At 45.7% G+C, this 16,867-nt stretch overlaps 1 protein-coding gene across 1 annotated transcript in view; it reads left to right on the top strand.

Annotated features, from left to right (window-relative positions):
* Nucleotides 1–16,867, top strand: part of mgat4b (alpha-1,3-mannosyl-glycoprotein 4-beta-N-acetylglucosaminyltransferase B) — a 261,750-nt gene that overhangs the window by 220,837 nt on the left and 24,046 nt on the right. Inside the window, exon 9 of the mRNA XM_041193895.1 lies at nucleotides 8,691–8,821. Coding sequence (XP_041049829.1) covers nucleotides 8,691–8,821 — 131 coding nt within the window. The remainder of the gene's footprint in view (nucleotides 1–8,690; nucleotides 8,822–16,867) is intronic.

The raw sequence follows: 16,867 nt of genomic DNA, 5'->3' as shown, positions 1-16,867 counted from the left end.
ATGGTGAGAAGGCTAAAAATTGGTTTCATGCCAGCGTGAAAGCACAGCGGGATCATCTAATAGCGTCTGCCATGGTGGAATACCAACCCCGCTGGAGGCCGGCATGAACCCGCTTTGCATCCCGCTAATGGATGCAAAGTAAGGCCCCACCGGAATCGTCCACTGCCACCAGATTTACCATTACGCTTGTGGGAAGGAGTAAGGGAGGATGAAGGTGTCCAGGTGGAGGAGAGAGTAAGGGCAGAGGAGGGGGGAATGTCCAACTGAACATGTAAGGGCGATGTCTGTGGAGTTAATGACCGCCTCCTGTGAATCGAACTGAGGGTGAGTGTGGTAGGAGTGAATGGTGAGAATGAGGTGGGGGAAGAATGAGCCAGAAGGTGGGAAGGTGAGGGTGTGATGTTAGCGGTAGGAGGGACAGTGAGAGTGTTTGGAGGGGACTCGGAGGCAGACATTGACCCTGGGGGTGGGAAAGAGGGAGTTGGGGAGGTCAATGTGGGTGGGGGTGGAATTCTCAAAGGTAGGGAATGTGCACATTCACCTGAACATGCTGGAAGGAAAGGAGTTGTGGTAGGTGACAGTGGGGAGTTGGTAGGTGATGCCATTTGGGTCAACAATGATGGTGGAGAAGGACATGGGTGACTGGGGGAGGGGAAAAGACTGACGGATGTGAGCAGAATTGTGGCGATCACCATTTTTCTCAAATCGAAAGTGAGCAGAACCTCGTGTTGGACAGGCACATGTGCTGCTTGGGAGTGCGATCAGTAGATGGATGGAGATGCAGGTCCATTCAGAAGGACAGCTGAAAGAGAACCCCAGCGGTGGCGGGGGGGGGGGGGGGGGGGGGGGGGGGGGGGGGGGGGGGGGGGGGCGGGTGGGTGGAGAGAGAGAGAGGCGGTGGCATAATGGTATTATCACTGGATTAGTATTCCAGAGGCCCAGGGTAATTCTCTGGGAACCAGGGTTCCAATTCCACCACAGAATCACAGAATTGTTACATGTAGAAGGAGGCCATTCAGCCCATCATATCTGCAAAGGTGTGACTGCTTCTCTGAATGTGCTATCCACATAGTTCTCTGCCTCACGGATGCACCTCAGTGACTCCAGCCGCAGCTCAAGCTCTGAAGGGCGGAGCTCAAGCTTGTACAACCGGTGACACTTCCTGCACATGGGCTCGACTGGGTCACGAGAAGTGTCCCATGACTCAGGACATGTCACAGGACGGGCATTTGGCTTAGCTAAGCTGTACTGCCATGTCTTAACCTTAAACTTTTAAATCACTTTTTTACTTTAACTTTAGTTACTTTTACTTGTGTTAACTTACTTTGACCTTACTCTTGTACTATTAACTATAAACTGGCGATTAGTAGAAAGTAGAAATTCTTCATCCTTACTCACAAATCAGCTCCCTCTCCTGTGACTATAAATTCTTACTTTCCATGTGCTTGTTTAGAAATTTATATCTCTGTACTCGCGCTGTTTTCAACCTCCCGACTGTCTGTCCCCTCTCCCTGTTTTATCTCCCCTGAGCCCTTGCTGTTTTATTCCCCCCCACCGAACTCTCGCTGTTTTATCCCCCCCCGAACTCTTGCTGTTTTATCCCCCCGAACTCTCGCTGTTTTATCCCCCCCGAACTCTCGCTGTTTTATCCCCCCCGAACTCTCGCTGTTTTATCCCCCCGATCTCTCGCTGTTTTATCCCCCCGAACTCTCGCTGTTTTATCCCCCCTGAATTCTCGCTGTTTTATCCCCCCGAACTCTTGCTGTTTTATCCCCCCCCCGAACTCTCGCTGTTTTATCCCCCCCGAACTCGCGCTGTTTTATCCCCCCCGAACTCTCGCTGTTTTATCCCCCCCGAACTCTCGCTGTTTTATCCCCCCCGAACTCTCGCTGTTTTATCCCCCCCGAACTCTCGCTGTTTTATCCCCCCCGAACTCTCGCTGTTTTATCCCCCCGAACTCTCGCTGTTTTATCCAAGTGGAAAATTATTTTAGTTGGCCCTACTTAATAAACCTTACAAAAAAATGCAGTTCCTACTTTATTCTAAACCTTATGAATAGAATAAATCTTAAACAATTACTAGATACTCAACAGATTCTCACCAAACGGCTAGCTTCTTCTCCAACTAATCAAATTGCCTCTTTCCTGTGATGTCACAATTTGTTTTCTTTCTCAGTCTCCTTTCAAACTTAGTGCAGCCAATTCCGAACAGCTGGCAGGTCCCCTCTCCGACCGCTCTCCCCGAAGGTGAGTGATCTAGGCTGCAATTCTCAGGCTGTATTAATTCTCTCCCTGGCAGATGGTGAAATTTGAATCCAATAAAAATCTGGAATTAAAAGTGTGATGATGACCATGAAACCATTGTCGATTGTTGTAAAAACCCATTTGGTTCACCAAAGCCCTTTAAGGAAGGAAATCTGCTGTCCTTACCTGGTCTGACCTACGTGTGACTCCAGACCCACAACAATGTGGTTGACTCTTAATTGCCCTTGTTCAGAGGGCATTTTTAGAAATGGGCAATAAATGCTGGCCTAGTCAACAACGCCCACATCCCATGAACGAATAAAAAAAGGCAGCATTGAAAATGCTCGGGACATTGAAATGAGTGTGATGAAGGCTCCGCACGCGTGGGAGAGTGCCCTGCCCCACGCACACTTCTCCCTCTGGAATCACTCTTGATCCGGAGGTGTGTAGCTGAACTGCTAGTGGAGGTGGGGAGGTGGGGGTGGTGTGGGTACAAGAGGACTCACAAAGCCTGTAAATGAAGCTGAAAGACACCGGGCAGAACTCTCTGCCCACTGAGTGGGCCGGCCCGACCCAATCTCCGGCGGGCGGGGAGCCGATCCCCGCTAGAGAAGCGGGTCCCGCCGCCATTTTAAGTGGGCGGGCCAATTAAGTAATTAATAGAGAAGCGGGGCCCCGCCCCCTGCTCACAATGGCAAAATTCAGCCCACCAATACACATTGTTCAGTGAAAGTGAATATATTTTCTGATTATAAAATGACAATGTGTTCGCCTGTGCGACCACCTGATCAGAAATTCTTATCTATTCTAGGCCTGCCAAATCTTCTAGGTGCTGCCCTGGCATCTACAGGAGGGGTGGAGACAGCCTGTGCAATAGTTGGCCCTGTTGCCTCTGATGACTTCGGTGTCTTTTTTTATTCATTCATGGGATGTGGGCTTCGCTGGCTGGGCCAGCATTTATTGCACATCCCTAGTTGCCCTTGAGAAGGTGGTGGTGAGCTGCCTTCTTGAACCATGTGATGTGGGTACACCCACAGTGCTGTTAGGAAGGGAGTTCCAGGATTTTGACCCAGCAAAGGAACGGCAGTATATTTCCAAGTCAGGATGTTGAGTGGCTCGTAGGGAAACTCCCAGGTGATTGTGTTCCCATCTATCTGCTGCCCTTGTCCTTCTAGATAGTAGTGGTCATGGGTTTGGAAGGTGCTGTCGAAGGATTCTTGGTAAATTCCTGCAGTGCATCTTGTAGATAGTACATGCTGCTGCTACTGTGCGGTGGCGGTGGAGGGAGTGAATGTTTATGGATGTGGTGCTAATCAAGCGGGCTGCTTTGTCCTGGACAGTGTCAAGCTTCTTGAATGTTGTGGTAACTGCACTCATCCAGGCAAGTGGGGAGTATTCTATCACACTCCTAACTTGTGTCTTGTAGATGTTGGACAGGCTTTGGTGAGTCAGGAGGTGATTTACTCGTCGCACAATTCCTAGTCTCTGACCTGCCACTGTATTTATATGACTTGTCCAGTTCAGTTTCTGTGTCCTCTGAAGGCCTCACAGCTGCGCCCTCTGCAGTGACTGAGGTTGAGGGGTCCCAGGCAAAGGGGTCTCAGAGGAAGAGGATGGCCTCTGAGATTCCTGAATGGAAGACTCAGGGGTCTCCAGCTGCTGCTTCTCCTCCCAAGAGCCTCAGCGTTACTCCTCAAGGGGAAAGAGCACTTGGAGGGACGTTGAGGTGCCCCATTTTCCCTCTTGCATTGCCAATGCAGGAATTCACCCATGGTTATGGAATGCAGGTCTGTGTGTAGCTCTGCGTTCTGCTGGACCAGGGTCTCCAGGCGGCTGCCATCCTTTCCGTGGAGACCTCAATACATGCATATGTGGGCACCACATCATCAGAGAGCAGGCGGATGCACTCTTCTGACTCATGTGCCACTCTGTTGAGGGCTTCCAACAGCTCTGCATGATGTTCCCCGCCTTCTGACTTGCCACAATGAGTTGGAAGGTTGAATCCAAAGACTGACTCAGATCTCACAGATGCTTCTTTGCCAGCAGTCCTCCAACGGCCAGCTGAACCTGCCTCTTCCTGCTGTGGACACGTGTTTATGAAGATTGTGAGCCCAAGTCTGCTCTAGATCTAGGTCCCATGGCGCTGTGTCTCTGTGTTGATGGAAGATGTGGGTAAGTGCTGTGGTGGGTCTTCCGGCTGCTTATTTCCAGCTCTTCAATGGGGGAGGTGTCCTCTTGGCTGGAGTTGAGGAGCTGGATAGAGCTGAGGGACTGGCTGGCTGAGAGTGTTGGTCGCTTGGCAGAGCTCCCTGTGAACCAATGTAGAGATAATTAGTGCATGTCAGTAGAGTCAAAAGCAGGGAAGCACTCACAGCTGTGTTGAGAGGGATGGTTGGGTGTAGGATTCTCACCATCACCGCAGATACGGTCCACATCCTCACCAGTCAGTGTGATGGCATGCTCTTCAAAGTGAGCCAGGGCCTAATGTGGGCCACTCAACCCCCGGTCTGGGACCTCTCCCTGCTGACCCAGCTTCTCCTGCATGAAAACAGATGGAGAGAGTGTGAGCACGACTCATGGTGCTGTGGAATGTTTGTGCCACGGACGAGATGAGGACATGAGCTCCAGAGGATATGAGCCTGATGGAGATGTGAGGGTGTGTGTGAGAGTTAGTGGTTTTGTCCATTGAGGTGTGAGATCCCTGTGGATGTGTGATGGGTTTGTGAGAGTGATGAGGTAGTTGAGTTACCCTGGCAGAACGAATGAGAGCATCCATCCTCTTCCTACACTGGATGGCTGACCACCTCAGTTCTCTGGTGATGCAGACTGCCGCTGCCACTGCCTCCTAGACCGGATTGGTGACTCTGGTGGACGTCCTGTGGCTAAGAGTGGAGGGAGAGGACATCGCGGCCTGCATCCAGCAGGCACCCCAGAGCGGCGTCACTAACTTTGGGGGCTGCCGTCTTCTTTGCTTTTGGGGTCATCTGTCGCCTGGAGCAGTTCTGGTCTGAAGACATGAAGTAGGCATGTGCTCTGGTACACTTTAAATATGGTGCCTGGAGTGAGGAAGTGCAGAGGTCACGTTGGGGCGGGCAAACCTGAGCCTGCCTGCCAGTAATCCGGCATGCTCCCCTTGAATGCATTGTCAATGAGGCATGATGCGCCGAGAATGGGACGATACAGCGTGAAAAGCCACCATTGCAGCCGGCGGGTGAAATGTCCTTTTCCCTGCCTGCTACTGCACTTTGTGCAAATCTGGGACAATTCTGCCCATAGAGGCACTGAAGAAAGTACAAAAAAGATATATAAGGATGAGGTTATAACTATCAGGAAATACTGAACAAGCTGAAGCTCTTTCCTCAAGAAAAGAGAAGTGCGAGGGCTGACCTGATTGTGTTCTGAGATTATGATGGAGTAGGTGTAGTGAAGATCAAAACTAGAGGCCATAAATGTAGGTTGGTTACTAATAAATCCAGTAGGGAATTTGGGAGAAATTTCTTAACTCAGTGGAGTATTGTATTCCAATTTAGGAAGAATGTGTAGGCTTTGTAGAGGGTACAGCGGAGATTTGTTAGAATGGTTCCAGGGATGAGGGATTGCAGTTATGTGGATATACAGGAGAAGCTGGAGTTGTTTTCCTTAGAGCAGAGGAGGTTAAGAGGAGATTGATGTGTTTAAATTGAGAAAATTAAGAGCAATTATTTCAAATGGCTGAAGGGTCAATAGCTAGATGGCACAGATTTAAGGTGATTGGCAAGAGAACCAGAGGTGACAGAAGGAAAAGCTTTTTTATGCCATGCATGGTTAGAATTTAGAATGCACTGCCTGATAGGGTGGTGGAAATATTCAGGAGTAGCTTTCAGAAGGGAGTTGGCAATATTTTCTCCTTAAGCATTTAGCTGGGATGTGGGAGAACAGTGGGGGAGTGGGAGCAACTGGATTGTTCTGCAAAAGAGCTGGCCCAGACTCAAATGGTCCAATTGGCCTGCTGTGCTATATTATTCTACGATTCTATGGTTAAAATGTGGAATTCGCTGTCTCGGAGTGATTGAGGTGAATGCCATGGATGCATTTAAGGGGAAACTAAATAAAACACATGAGGGAGAAAGGAATAGAAGGATATGCTGATAAGATAAAATGAGCAGAGGTGGGAGGCTTGTGTAAAGCACAATGAATGAATCAGTTGACCTGAATGGCCTGTTCCTGTGCTGCAAATTCTGTGTAATTCTATATTCAGTCTGGAATATTCATCTCTAGTTAAATCTGATTTTTTTCACCCTGTTTCCCCACTCAGTCACTGTGTTAAATGTTGACAGCTGTGTTCAGGAGTTTTACCACGCTGCGCACTCAATGAATTTGTCATCCGTTGCTGCTTCACACCAGCTGTTTGAGAGGGAGGGTAGAGGAGGACTTGCAATCTATCTCAGCCTCGCTACAATGGAGAGCTACCCTCCGGAGAACAAAGCAGTCAGGGCCAAAAGCCACGGAAGTGTGTGCGGCTTGTTCATTCATTCATCCCACCAGGGAGTGCTCCGGGAAGCTGACTAAATTGATTGTAAACAAAGACCCAGATTAGCCAATACCGGATTGTTATTAAAAAGGCTATTATTAGTGCAGTGAACAGTATTCAGATGGAGTATAATTGCTTTGTTTGTATCTAATTTTTAACATAACATGCAGTTAGCAGTACTTTGAAAGTGCGATTTTTATTTTTTCCCCTTTTCCCATCACAAGCACCCACAGAATCATTAGCAATAGTTAACTGGAAAACAAAGGATTAATGCAGATATATATCATGCAAAATAATTATTTGAACTGGCATATTTTTCTCAACACAATTGCACCTCTGTATGTGTCTTGGCAGCTTCAACACGGGTCTATTGATGTGGTCAGCAATTTGTTTCTTTTGAGTTGACCGCAGCAGATTTTTCTTGAACGCCCCCAATAACAACCATTTGCTGAGCCACATACAAATTGGAACAAGCTCAACAGTGGTTCCTCGTTTAAAAGCTGCAGTATTGCTTGCATCCTTGTTTGCCACCTTACTTTTGGGAGAGAGAGAACTGGCAAGGATGTTGGTTTGGAGAGAGTCACTGAGTGCATGCCACCTGTGTCTTTCTGATGTGAATCCAGGTTTCAGAATAAAGTCTGATATTGGTGATGGCTACCTTATTGTTTGGAGTGTGAAATGTTCATTTCTAATGTTAGGCTTTTGCAATTTAGAACCTAACCTCTGGAATTCACTCCCTAAACCTCTCTGCCTTTCTACCTCTCTCCTGCTTTTTAAGGTGTATCTTAAAATCCTGCGGTACAGCAAATGTTTACTAAGTTGGTCCCTGGGGTGAGGGGTTGTCCAGTGATGAGAGGCTGAGTAAATTGGGCCTATGTTCTCTGGAGTTTAGAAGAATGACAGCTGATCTCATTGAAACCTACAAAATTCTGAAGGGGCTTGTTAGCGCAGACGCTGAAAGATTGCTTCTGCTGGTCAGGGAATCTAACGTACGGACGCACAGTCTCAGGATAAGGGGCCTATCATTTAGAGATGAGGGGAAATTACTTCACTCAAAGAGTTGTGAACCTTTGGAATTCTCTACCCCAGAGGGTTGTGGATGCTCTAGCGTTAAATACATTTAAAGCTGGGATAGACAGAATTTTGATCTCTCTGGGAATTAAGGAGCTGGCAGGAAAGTGGAGTTGAAGCCCAAGATCAACCATGATTGTATTGAATGGAGGAGCAGGCTTGATGGGCCATGTGACCTACTCTTGCTCTGATTCCTTGAGTTCTTGTATTAATGGAAATTGCACTCAAGGAAATTGCCATGTAGTATCACCTGTGGTTGGAACCTGGGCACTATTATGATTATATTGCCAATCAGTGAGTATTTGTGAAGATTACACAGAAATGACTAATACTCCAGGGGTGTACAGTAAATGCCTTGGAAAATAGGACTATACAGGAATTGGAGAGACCATCACATTCAAACTGTTCAGTTTGTGTGATAGAGTGTGTTACTCTGTGTCTCATGCCCTCTTTCTTTCTTTCTTTCTTTTCTTTCTCTCTCTCTCATGTTCACTTGCTCTCTCTCTTCTCTCCGCTCTCTGCAAAGTATCTATCCAATTACATCTTAGCCTTGCTGATGCTGTTTCCTTGAACAGATTGTTGCTCACTCTGAGAGTTAAATCTACATTACTTGTTCACCATCTGTCTACTGAGCTTGAGTCCGTGACCCTGTGTAGTTTGAGATTGTGTCAAACACATTCTAAGTGAATTTATCCATAACACTCAGAAGGAGACTGGTGTTTACCCAGCTCTCCAATCATGTACCTTCTAAATACCATGTGGCGCAGGTGCACTATCTCAAAAATTGGCACTGCATAATTGCTACAACTTATATTTGCTAAATAATAATAGTAGATATTAACAGTATTTTGGTTTATTTTGTCTAGGAAAAATGTTCAAATCACTGGATCTAAGTCTGATTGTTGAGTTTATTTTGATGTTCTACAAGGACAAACCCATTGATTGGCTGCTGGACCACGTCCTGTGGGTTAAAGTCTGTAACCCAGAAAAAGACGCAGTAAGTGGAACATTGATGTAGTTTATAGAGCCAGATGTTTTCTCTTTCTCCTCTATGCAACCCTTTTGTTAGCTCTCCTCTGCTGAAGGGTTTATTTGGAGTACGTTTTACCCTGATACCATAAACCCTCTGTTACCTCCGCCTAATCACCACCTTAAATATTCACTTCTTCCACCACCAACACACAGCGGCAGCAGTGAGTACCATGAACAAGAGGGGTGATGGGTGAGTGCATGAGGGAGGGTGCCAGGAGGGTGAGTGAGGGTACCTAGGTGAAACAGGCTCTTCAAGACGGTGTTTTTCTGAGTGATTTTCTGCTCGGGCTCAGCTTTCCATTGCCTGTAGTCCACAACTGAGGTGGGCGCCCCTTCATTTGGCTCCACCCCCTCCACCTTCCCCTCTTCCTCTCCATTGACCTTGTCCCAATTTTCCATTTCGATCAGCTTTTAGTAACACCAGCTGTGTAAAGTCAGGCAGCAGTGGAGATAGCTGGCCGGCTGCGTTAATGCCATTGCCTTTCGTTAAGAAACCTGCGTCAGTGCGGAAATAAGCAGATTGAGGGGCTGGAAGAGAAGGCTACAGCAAAACCAGGATTGGTGGTGCAGGCATCTTGCAGCAAATATGCACTAATATTGGGGATCCAGGCAGCAGTGGTCTCAGCCACATCCCTCCATGTTTCCTGTGTCTTTGTGTACAGTTCACAGAATCTCAGAGTGCAGAACAGGCCCTTCAGCCCATCGAGTCTGCACCGACACGTGAGAAACACCTGACCTACCTACCTAATCCCATTTACCAGCACTTGGCCCATAGCCTGAATGTTATGATGTGCCAAGTGCTCATCCAGGTACTTTTTAAAGGATGTGAGGCAACCCACCTCCACCACCCTCCCAGGCAGCGCATTCCAGACTGTCACCACCCTCTGGGTAAAAAAAGTTTTTCCTCACATTCCACCCCTAAACCTCCTGCCCCACACCTTGAACTTATGTCCCCTTGTGACTGACCCTTCAACTAAGAGGAACAGCTACTCCCTATCCACTCTGTCCTTGCCCCTCATAATCTTGTACACCTTGATCAGGTCACCCCTCAGGCTTCTCTGCTCCAACGAAAACAACCCAAGTCTATCCAACCCCTCTTCATAACTTAAATTTTCATCCTAGGCAACATCCTGGTGAATCTCCTCTACACCCCCTCCTATAATGTGGCGACCAGAACTGCATACAGTATATCAACATCTGGATATTCTCCAGATATTGTCAGTGATGTCACCTATGTAATTTCATTTTGCACCAAAAAAATCAATAATGTAACAATGAACATGCATGCAGATTAATGGGTTTTCATTTTGTAAATGGGCCTTTTCAGCCCATAAAATACTTGGAATATTGAGAGAGAGAGAGTGTGTGTGTGTCTGGGTCACTGTCAGTCTCAGGTTTCTCACCACCGCCCCCCCCCCCCCCCCCCCCCCCCCCCACCCACACACACACACACACACACACACACACACACATACACACACACCATACTCTTACCTGCTCTCACAGTGGGTAGGGGTGAGTGAGTGATCACCCTGAGACTGGGTGTGAGCTGGACACACACACATACTTGCCCTCTCACAGTCATTTTTATTAACTACTCTTTTTAATTACCAATTTATTGCTTTGACATTGTTTTATTTTTGCTCAGCAAGCTGTGTCTTTTGTTGACAGCTCATTTTCTTTTTGAAATTCATTTTAATGTTATGCCAAACCTCAACTTTCTGAACTTTGCTCATTGGCCCCTTGAGTGAGGGAAAAAAATGGAAATGTAGCCCTCCACACAAAAAGGTTGGACAAGCCTGGTCAATGGCATCATTTTCAGAATAGCAGGAAGTTCTCCCAGAATCCTGGCACAAGTCAGGAGTGTGATGGAATACTCTCCAATTGCTTGAATGGGTGCAACTCCAACAACACTCAAAGCTCAACACATTCCAGGACAAAGTGGTCTATTTGATTGGCATCCCATCCACCATCTTAAACATCCTCACACAACGTGGCTGCAGCATTTATTATCCATAGAATGCACTGCAGCAACTCGCTAAGGCTCCGACAGCATCTCACAAAGCCATGGCCTTCCTCAACTAGAAGGTCAAAGACAACAGACACGTGGACTCTCAGTCAACTCCAAGATCCCCTCTGAGTGACACACACCTCCCTGCTTGGACATATGTCATTCCATTCTTTCATTGTCGCTGGGTCAAAATCCCAGAATTTTCTACCTACTGTGAGACTACCTTGACCACATGGACTTCATCGATGCAAGAAAGTGGTCCATCTCCACCTTCTCAAGGGCACCCAAGGGTGGGAAATAAATGCTGGCCTTGCCAGTGACACCTACATCCTGAGAATGAATCATCAATCTAACTTAAAATACTGAGATTTATCTTATAAATGCCAGTTGTTGGTTGGTGTTGATGCAGCTACTCTGATCTGGGCCACATTTGGAATACTATAATAGGCATCTGTGTATCGAGCCTAGCTGTTCTTTAACGCAACTCCAATTGCCCCATTTGATTCATCTCTTGATGGTCCTTAACCAACAAAAATCTATCCATCCCAGTCCTGAAAATTTCAATTCACTCCCTGTATTGACAGCCTTTTGATGGTGCAAATTCCAGATTTGCAATGTTCTTTTTTTTGTGGAAAAAGTGCTTCCTGATTTCATTCTTAAATCACCCAGTGCTAATTGTGGGCTCTAACAGGTGGAGTGAGAAATCATCCAGAGTTCCTGCTCCCGTCCACTTCCCACTGATTGCTGGAAATCCTCAATGTGGGGATATTGGGTGAGGGCAGGATTGGTTTTGGCTGAGGCACTTTATCACTCATCAAGCCCCCTTTCACAAGCTCCAGGCCCAGCCCAAGGAGTTGATTAGGCTATGGACTCTGATCTAGGTTTGTGTGAAAACAATTGGTGTTTGAATGGGTTACTATGCGAACAATCACAGACCGATGAAGACTCCATGGTCCATTCAACCTGTCCCACACAGTTGCAATACCTTGTGCATCACAATATATACACTCTGCACCCCACCCAAACATCATGTGGTCCCCTGGGAGAGGTGAAAAAACATTTAAAAACCCAAGCGGTTTTTGGGGGTGGGCAAATCTGGGAAATTACAGCAGCCCATCTAAGTGATCAACATAGTCCGGGAGATCACTGTGGCCCTAAATTACCTGAAGTACCTATTCTTTTGTAAAAGGCAATGTCTGTCCCAGCCAGAATCCACTCCAGCTCTCGCTTGGAGCTCGAGTTGCTGTCTGTTCCTCAAAATGGCAACTTGTTCCAGAGGTACATTATTCCCCAGGAAAAGAACTACCTCCTAACTTTTAACTTGGATCTGGCCTTGCATAATTTAAAATTGTGACCCTTGGTCCTCCCTAACCTATTTAATTGGAGGGAGTTTGCACCCAAGGAGTTATATTCCATAATAAAGGAGCAAGGATACAAAAATCTTATGTCATCTGACAGCAGCAACATAAAAATTAATTCAAGGAACTTGCTGAGAGCTGATAGGTGGTTTGTAATACATTACCATCCATGATGTCAGGGATGTTTATGAATCACGCCAGCAGCAGACTCCCTAAAGTAATTTGCATTCATATTGTAGCTGCACTGTTTTAAAACGTCGCACATAGTGACTAACTCAGCAGTAGGTAATTAATGGTAATCTGAGTGTTCGTATTGCAGGAGGTGAGCACAGGTACTCTTATTTATTTGACTTTCCTCAATTTCCAATTCCTCATTTGCACATTTTGGGTAAGCATCCTCAATTAGATATGGGCTAATGAAGAGCCTTGTGTCTCAAAATACTTCATGTGCAGTGAACATTGAAGTGGAGTGATCGCAGTTTTAGATAGACATACACAAAGACCATTTTGCGTACAACATGATTGAGTGATGAGGGTTTATTTAAATGCCATAAGTTATGAATGCACTGCCTGATAGAGCAGCAGAAGCAGATTCAATACCAGGTTTCAAAATTGGATACATTTGCAGAGCTATGGCAAAGAGCAAGGGGAGTGGGACTAATTGAATAGCTCTTTCAAAGTGCTGGCACAGGAACAGTGAGCTGAATAGTGTCCTCTATGCTGTATCATTCTATGATCCTATAACAGGATGCCACTACCAGAAACAAGATTGCGGTCATCTGTCTTTGGACATGTTGGTTGAGGGGATAATATTGGCCAGCAAACTGTACGGCACCAAATCATTAATAAAGAGAAAACGTAAGGACTTCAACTTCAACCAATTATAAAGAGAAAACAATTTTGTAAATACTGTGCCTTTGAAACTTTTTGCAAAAATCAACAAAAAAAAGGCCACAACACTGGGAGAGCTCCCTGCTCTTCAATAGGGCCATGGGATCTATCTGAATCACTAGATTGGGTGATGTCATTGATCTGGGAGATCAGTGGAGATGGTGGAGGGAGATAGAGGAGGATGGGGCTTAGTTCACATGTACAGAGAGGTTGAGAATGGCTACTTATGAGGGGAAGTGACGGTGGTTGCTTTTAAAAGGAGAAAATTGGTCCATGGGGAGGGAAAAACCTCAGAATCTGACCCTTGTCCCTTCTGGATATTTCACCATCCATTAATTATCCCACAGTTGTTGATGGATGGTAGTAATAGTATTATTTTAAGGCTCTAGGAAGAGAGGATGAGGCAAAGTCAGGAACAATAATTAGACATGCAAGCTGTAGAGAGTGCAGAAGAGAAATCTGCAGTGGATGAAATTACAGATAAGTAGCTCTAAGGCTTATGAGATAGATAAACAGTTGCTAATAAGGGCATTAAGGCATTAGCAGGATTTGTTGGGAACTGAGCCAGCAGTAGGAAACGTTGTCTATCTTGTGTAAGTACCTTTTATTCTTTTGCCTTATTGCAAAATCTCAATTTCAGGATTAGAACACACAAGAAATAGGAGCAGCAGTAGACCACATAGCCCAGTGAGCCAGCTCCACCACTTGATATGGTCATGGCTGATCTTGGGCTTCAACTCCACTTTCCTGCCCGCTCTCCATATCCCTTAATCCCCCAAGAGACAAAAATCTGTCTATCCCAGCTTTAAACGTATCTAATCAGGGACCATCTAAACCCTCTGGGGTAGAGACTTCCAAAGATTCACAACCCTTTGAGTGAAGTAATTTCTTCTCATTTCAGTCCTAAATTAGCTGCCCCTTATCCTGAGAGTGTGTTTTAGATTCCCCAACTAGCAAAAATGATCTCTGTCCACCCTATATAGCCCCTTCAGAATCTTGTATGTTTCAATGAGATCACCTCTCATTCTTTAAAACTCCAGAGAGCATGAGCCTAATCTATTGCAAGGGGAATTGAATACAAAAGTAGGGAGGTTATGCTTTGGTTATGCTTCAGTTGTATAGGGCACTAGCGAGACCACATTTGTAGCACTATGTACAGTATTGGTCACCTTATAATGTAAGGAAGGATGTAAATGCATTGGAAGCAGTTCAGAGAAGGTTTACCAGGCTAATACCTGGAATGGATTGGTTGTATTATGAGAAAAGGTTAGACATATTAGGCTTGTATGCGCTGGAGTTTAGAAGAGTAAGATTGATTGAAACATATATGATACTGAGGGGTTTTGACAGGGTGGAGAGATGTGGAGAGGATATTTCCTCTTGTGGGAGCATCTAGGACTAGGGGGTCACTGTTTAAAAATAAGGAGTTGCCCACTTAAAACATATGAGGCAAAATGTTTTTCATTCAGAGGGTTGTGCGTCTTTGGAACTCTCTTCCTGAAAAGATGGTGGAAGCAGAGCCTTTGAATATTTTTAAGGCAGAGGTGGAGAGATTCTTGGTAAGCAAGTAGGAAATCCTGCTAATGTCTTAATGCCCTTATAGGTTATTGGGGTTAGGTAGGATGCAGATTTTGGGTTACTATCAGATCAGCCATGATCCTATTAAATAATGGAGCAGGCTTGAGGGGCTGAATGGCCTAGTCCTACTCCTTGCTCGTATGTTTGTAATTTCATAATTTATTCAGCCTCATCATAGGACAACCCCCTCATCCCAGGGACCAATTTGGTGAACCTTCACTGTACCACCACCCCCCCGCCCCATGCAAGTACATCCTTAAATGTGGAGACCAAAACTGCACACAGTATTCCAGATGTGGTCTCACCAAAACCCTGAACAACTGTAGCAAGACTTCTTTATTCCTGTACTCCAGTCCCCTTGCAATAAAAGTCAACATGCCATTTGTTTTCCTAACTGCTTGCTGCACCTATGCTAACTTTGTGTTCCTTGTATGAGCACACCCAAGCCTCTTTTAACATCAACAGATCACAAGTTTCTCACCTTTTAAAAAATGTCCTGCTTTTCTATTCTTACGGCCAAAGTGAATAATTTCACAGCTCCCTACATTATACTCCATCTTCCATCTTGTTGCACACTCACTTAACCCATCTATATCTCTTTGCAACCTCTCCATGTCCTCCCCACAGTTTATCTTTTCACCTAGCTTTGCATCATCAGCAAGTGAGAAACATTACTCTCTCTCTCTTCACCTTTGTCATTATATATATTGTAAATAACTGAGACCCCAGCGCTGATCCTTGCGGCACTCCACTATTCACTACCTGTTGGCTTGAATATGCCCACTCTCTGCTTCTTGTCTGTTAATCAATCCTCTATCCTTGCTAATATATTACCCCCAACTCCACGAACCCCTAGGTAAAGGCAAAATACTGTGGATGCTGGAAATCTGAACCAAAAACAAAAAATGCTGGAAAAGCTCAGCAGGTCTGACAGCACCTGTAGGGAGAAAGAGGGCATTAACGTTTCGAATCCATATGACTCGAAGGAAGAGCGTTCTGAAGAAGAGTCAAACGTTAACTCCATCTTTCTCTCCACAGATGCTGTCAGACCTGAGCTTTTCCAGCATTCTTTGTGTTTTGGTCCATGAGCCCTTATCTTGCCTATTAACCTTTTGTGTGGCACCTTAATGAATGCTTTTTGGAAATTCGGGTATACCACATCTACTGGTTCCCCTATCCACCTTACCAGTTACATCCTCAAAAAGCTCTAACAAATTTGTCAAACCGGATTTCTCTTTGGCAAAACCATGTTGACTTGTTCCAATTATACGATGCTTTTCCAAGTGCACTGTTAACACTTTCTTATTAATAATTTCCAGCGTTTTCCCAATGGCTGATGTTAGCCTAACCGGCCTCTAGTTCACTTACTAAGTTCACTTACTACTGCACCAAGAGCAATAACTTGCATTTAGTTAGCACCTTTGATGTAGTAATATGTCCCAAGGTGCTTCACGGTTGCATTATCAAACAAAAGCTTGGTCACAGTCATAGGTTTTATGGCACACCTTAAAGGTAGAGAGATTTAGGGAGGGAATTCCAGAGCTTTAGGACTGTGGCAGCCGAAGACACAGGAGGAGCAATTAAAATCAAGAAGCGCAGGAGACTAGAATTGGAGGAGCACAGAGATTTTGGAGGGTTGTCGGCTTGGAGGAGGCATGCGGCCATGGAGAAATTTGGAATAAGAATGAGAATTTTTAAATAGTGGTGTTGCTGGGCCAGAAACCAGCAAGGAGAGGGGTGGCGTGTGAAAGGGACTTGATACGATTTAGGATGTGGAGCAGCAACATTGTGGATGAGTTGCTACCTGTTTGCGCTGTAGTGACTGGACTCTGCTTTGATTGGCTTGGCTTGTTTCTCTGCATTTAAAGTTCTGAAGCAGGCAGCAATAACCCAACTGCAGACTCATGAACCTATATTTCCAGTAAAGCTGGCTTCTTTGCCGGTGCAGCTGTTGGGGAGAGAGCTGCAACTACACAAGTACCACTAGAGAGATCTGCAGATCTGCTGTTGGCTGCCTGGCCCCACTGTAACAACAATTTGTGTCTGCACTGTGCACTGCATTTATGCGCAGATGTGGATACTGATGTTTCCCTGGCTGCAATTATTTTTTAATTAATGTGTAGAGAAGGAAAGAAGGCAGTAAGGTCAGGTGCACCAACCTGGGACTATTTTA

Source organism: Carcharodon carcharias, chromosome 8 (genome assembly GCF_017639515.1).
Source record: "Carcharodon carcharias isolate sCarCar2 chromosome 8, sCarCar2.pri, whole genome shotgun sequence".
NCBI lineage: Eukaryota > Metazoa > Chordata > Chondrichthyes > Lamniformes > Lamnidae > Carcharodon > Carcharodon carcharias.
Note: the sequence above shows the minus strand (reverse complement) of the source record. Positions and strands in the feature narration are given on the sequence as shown.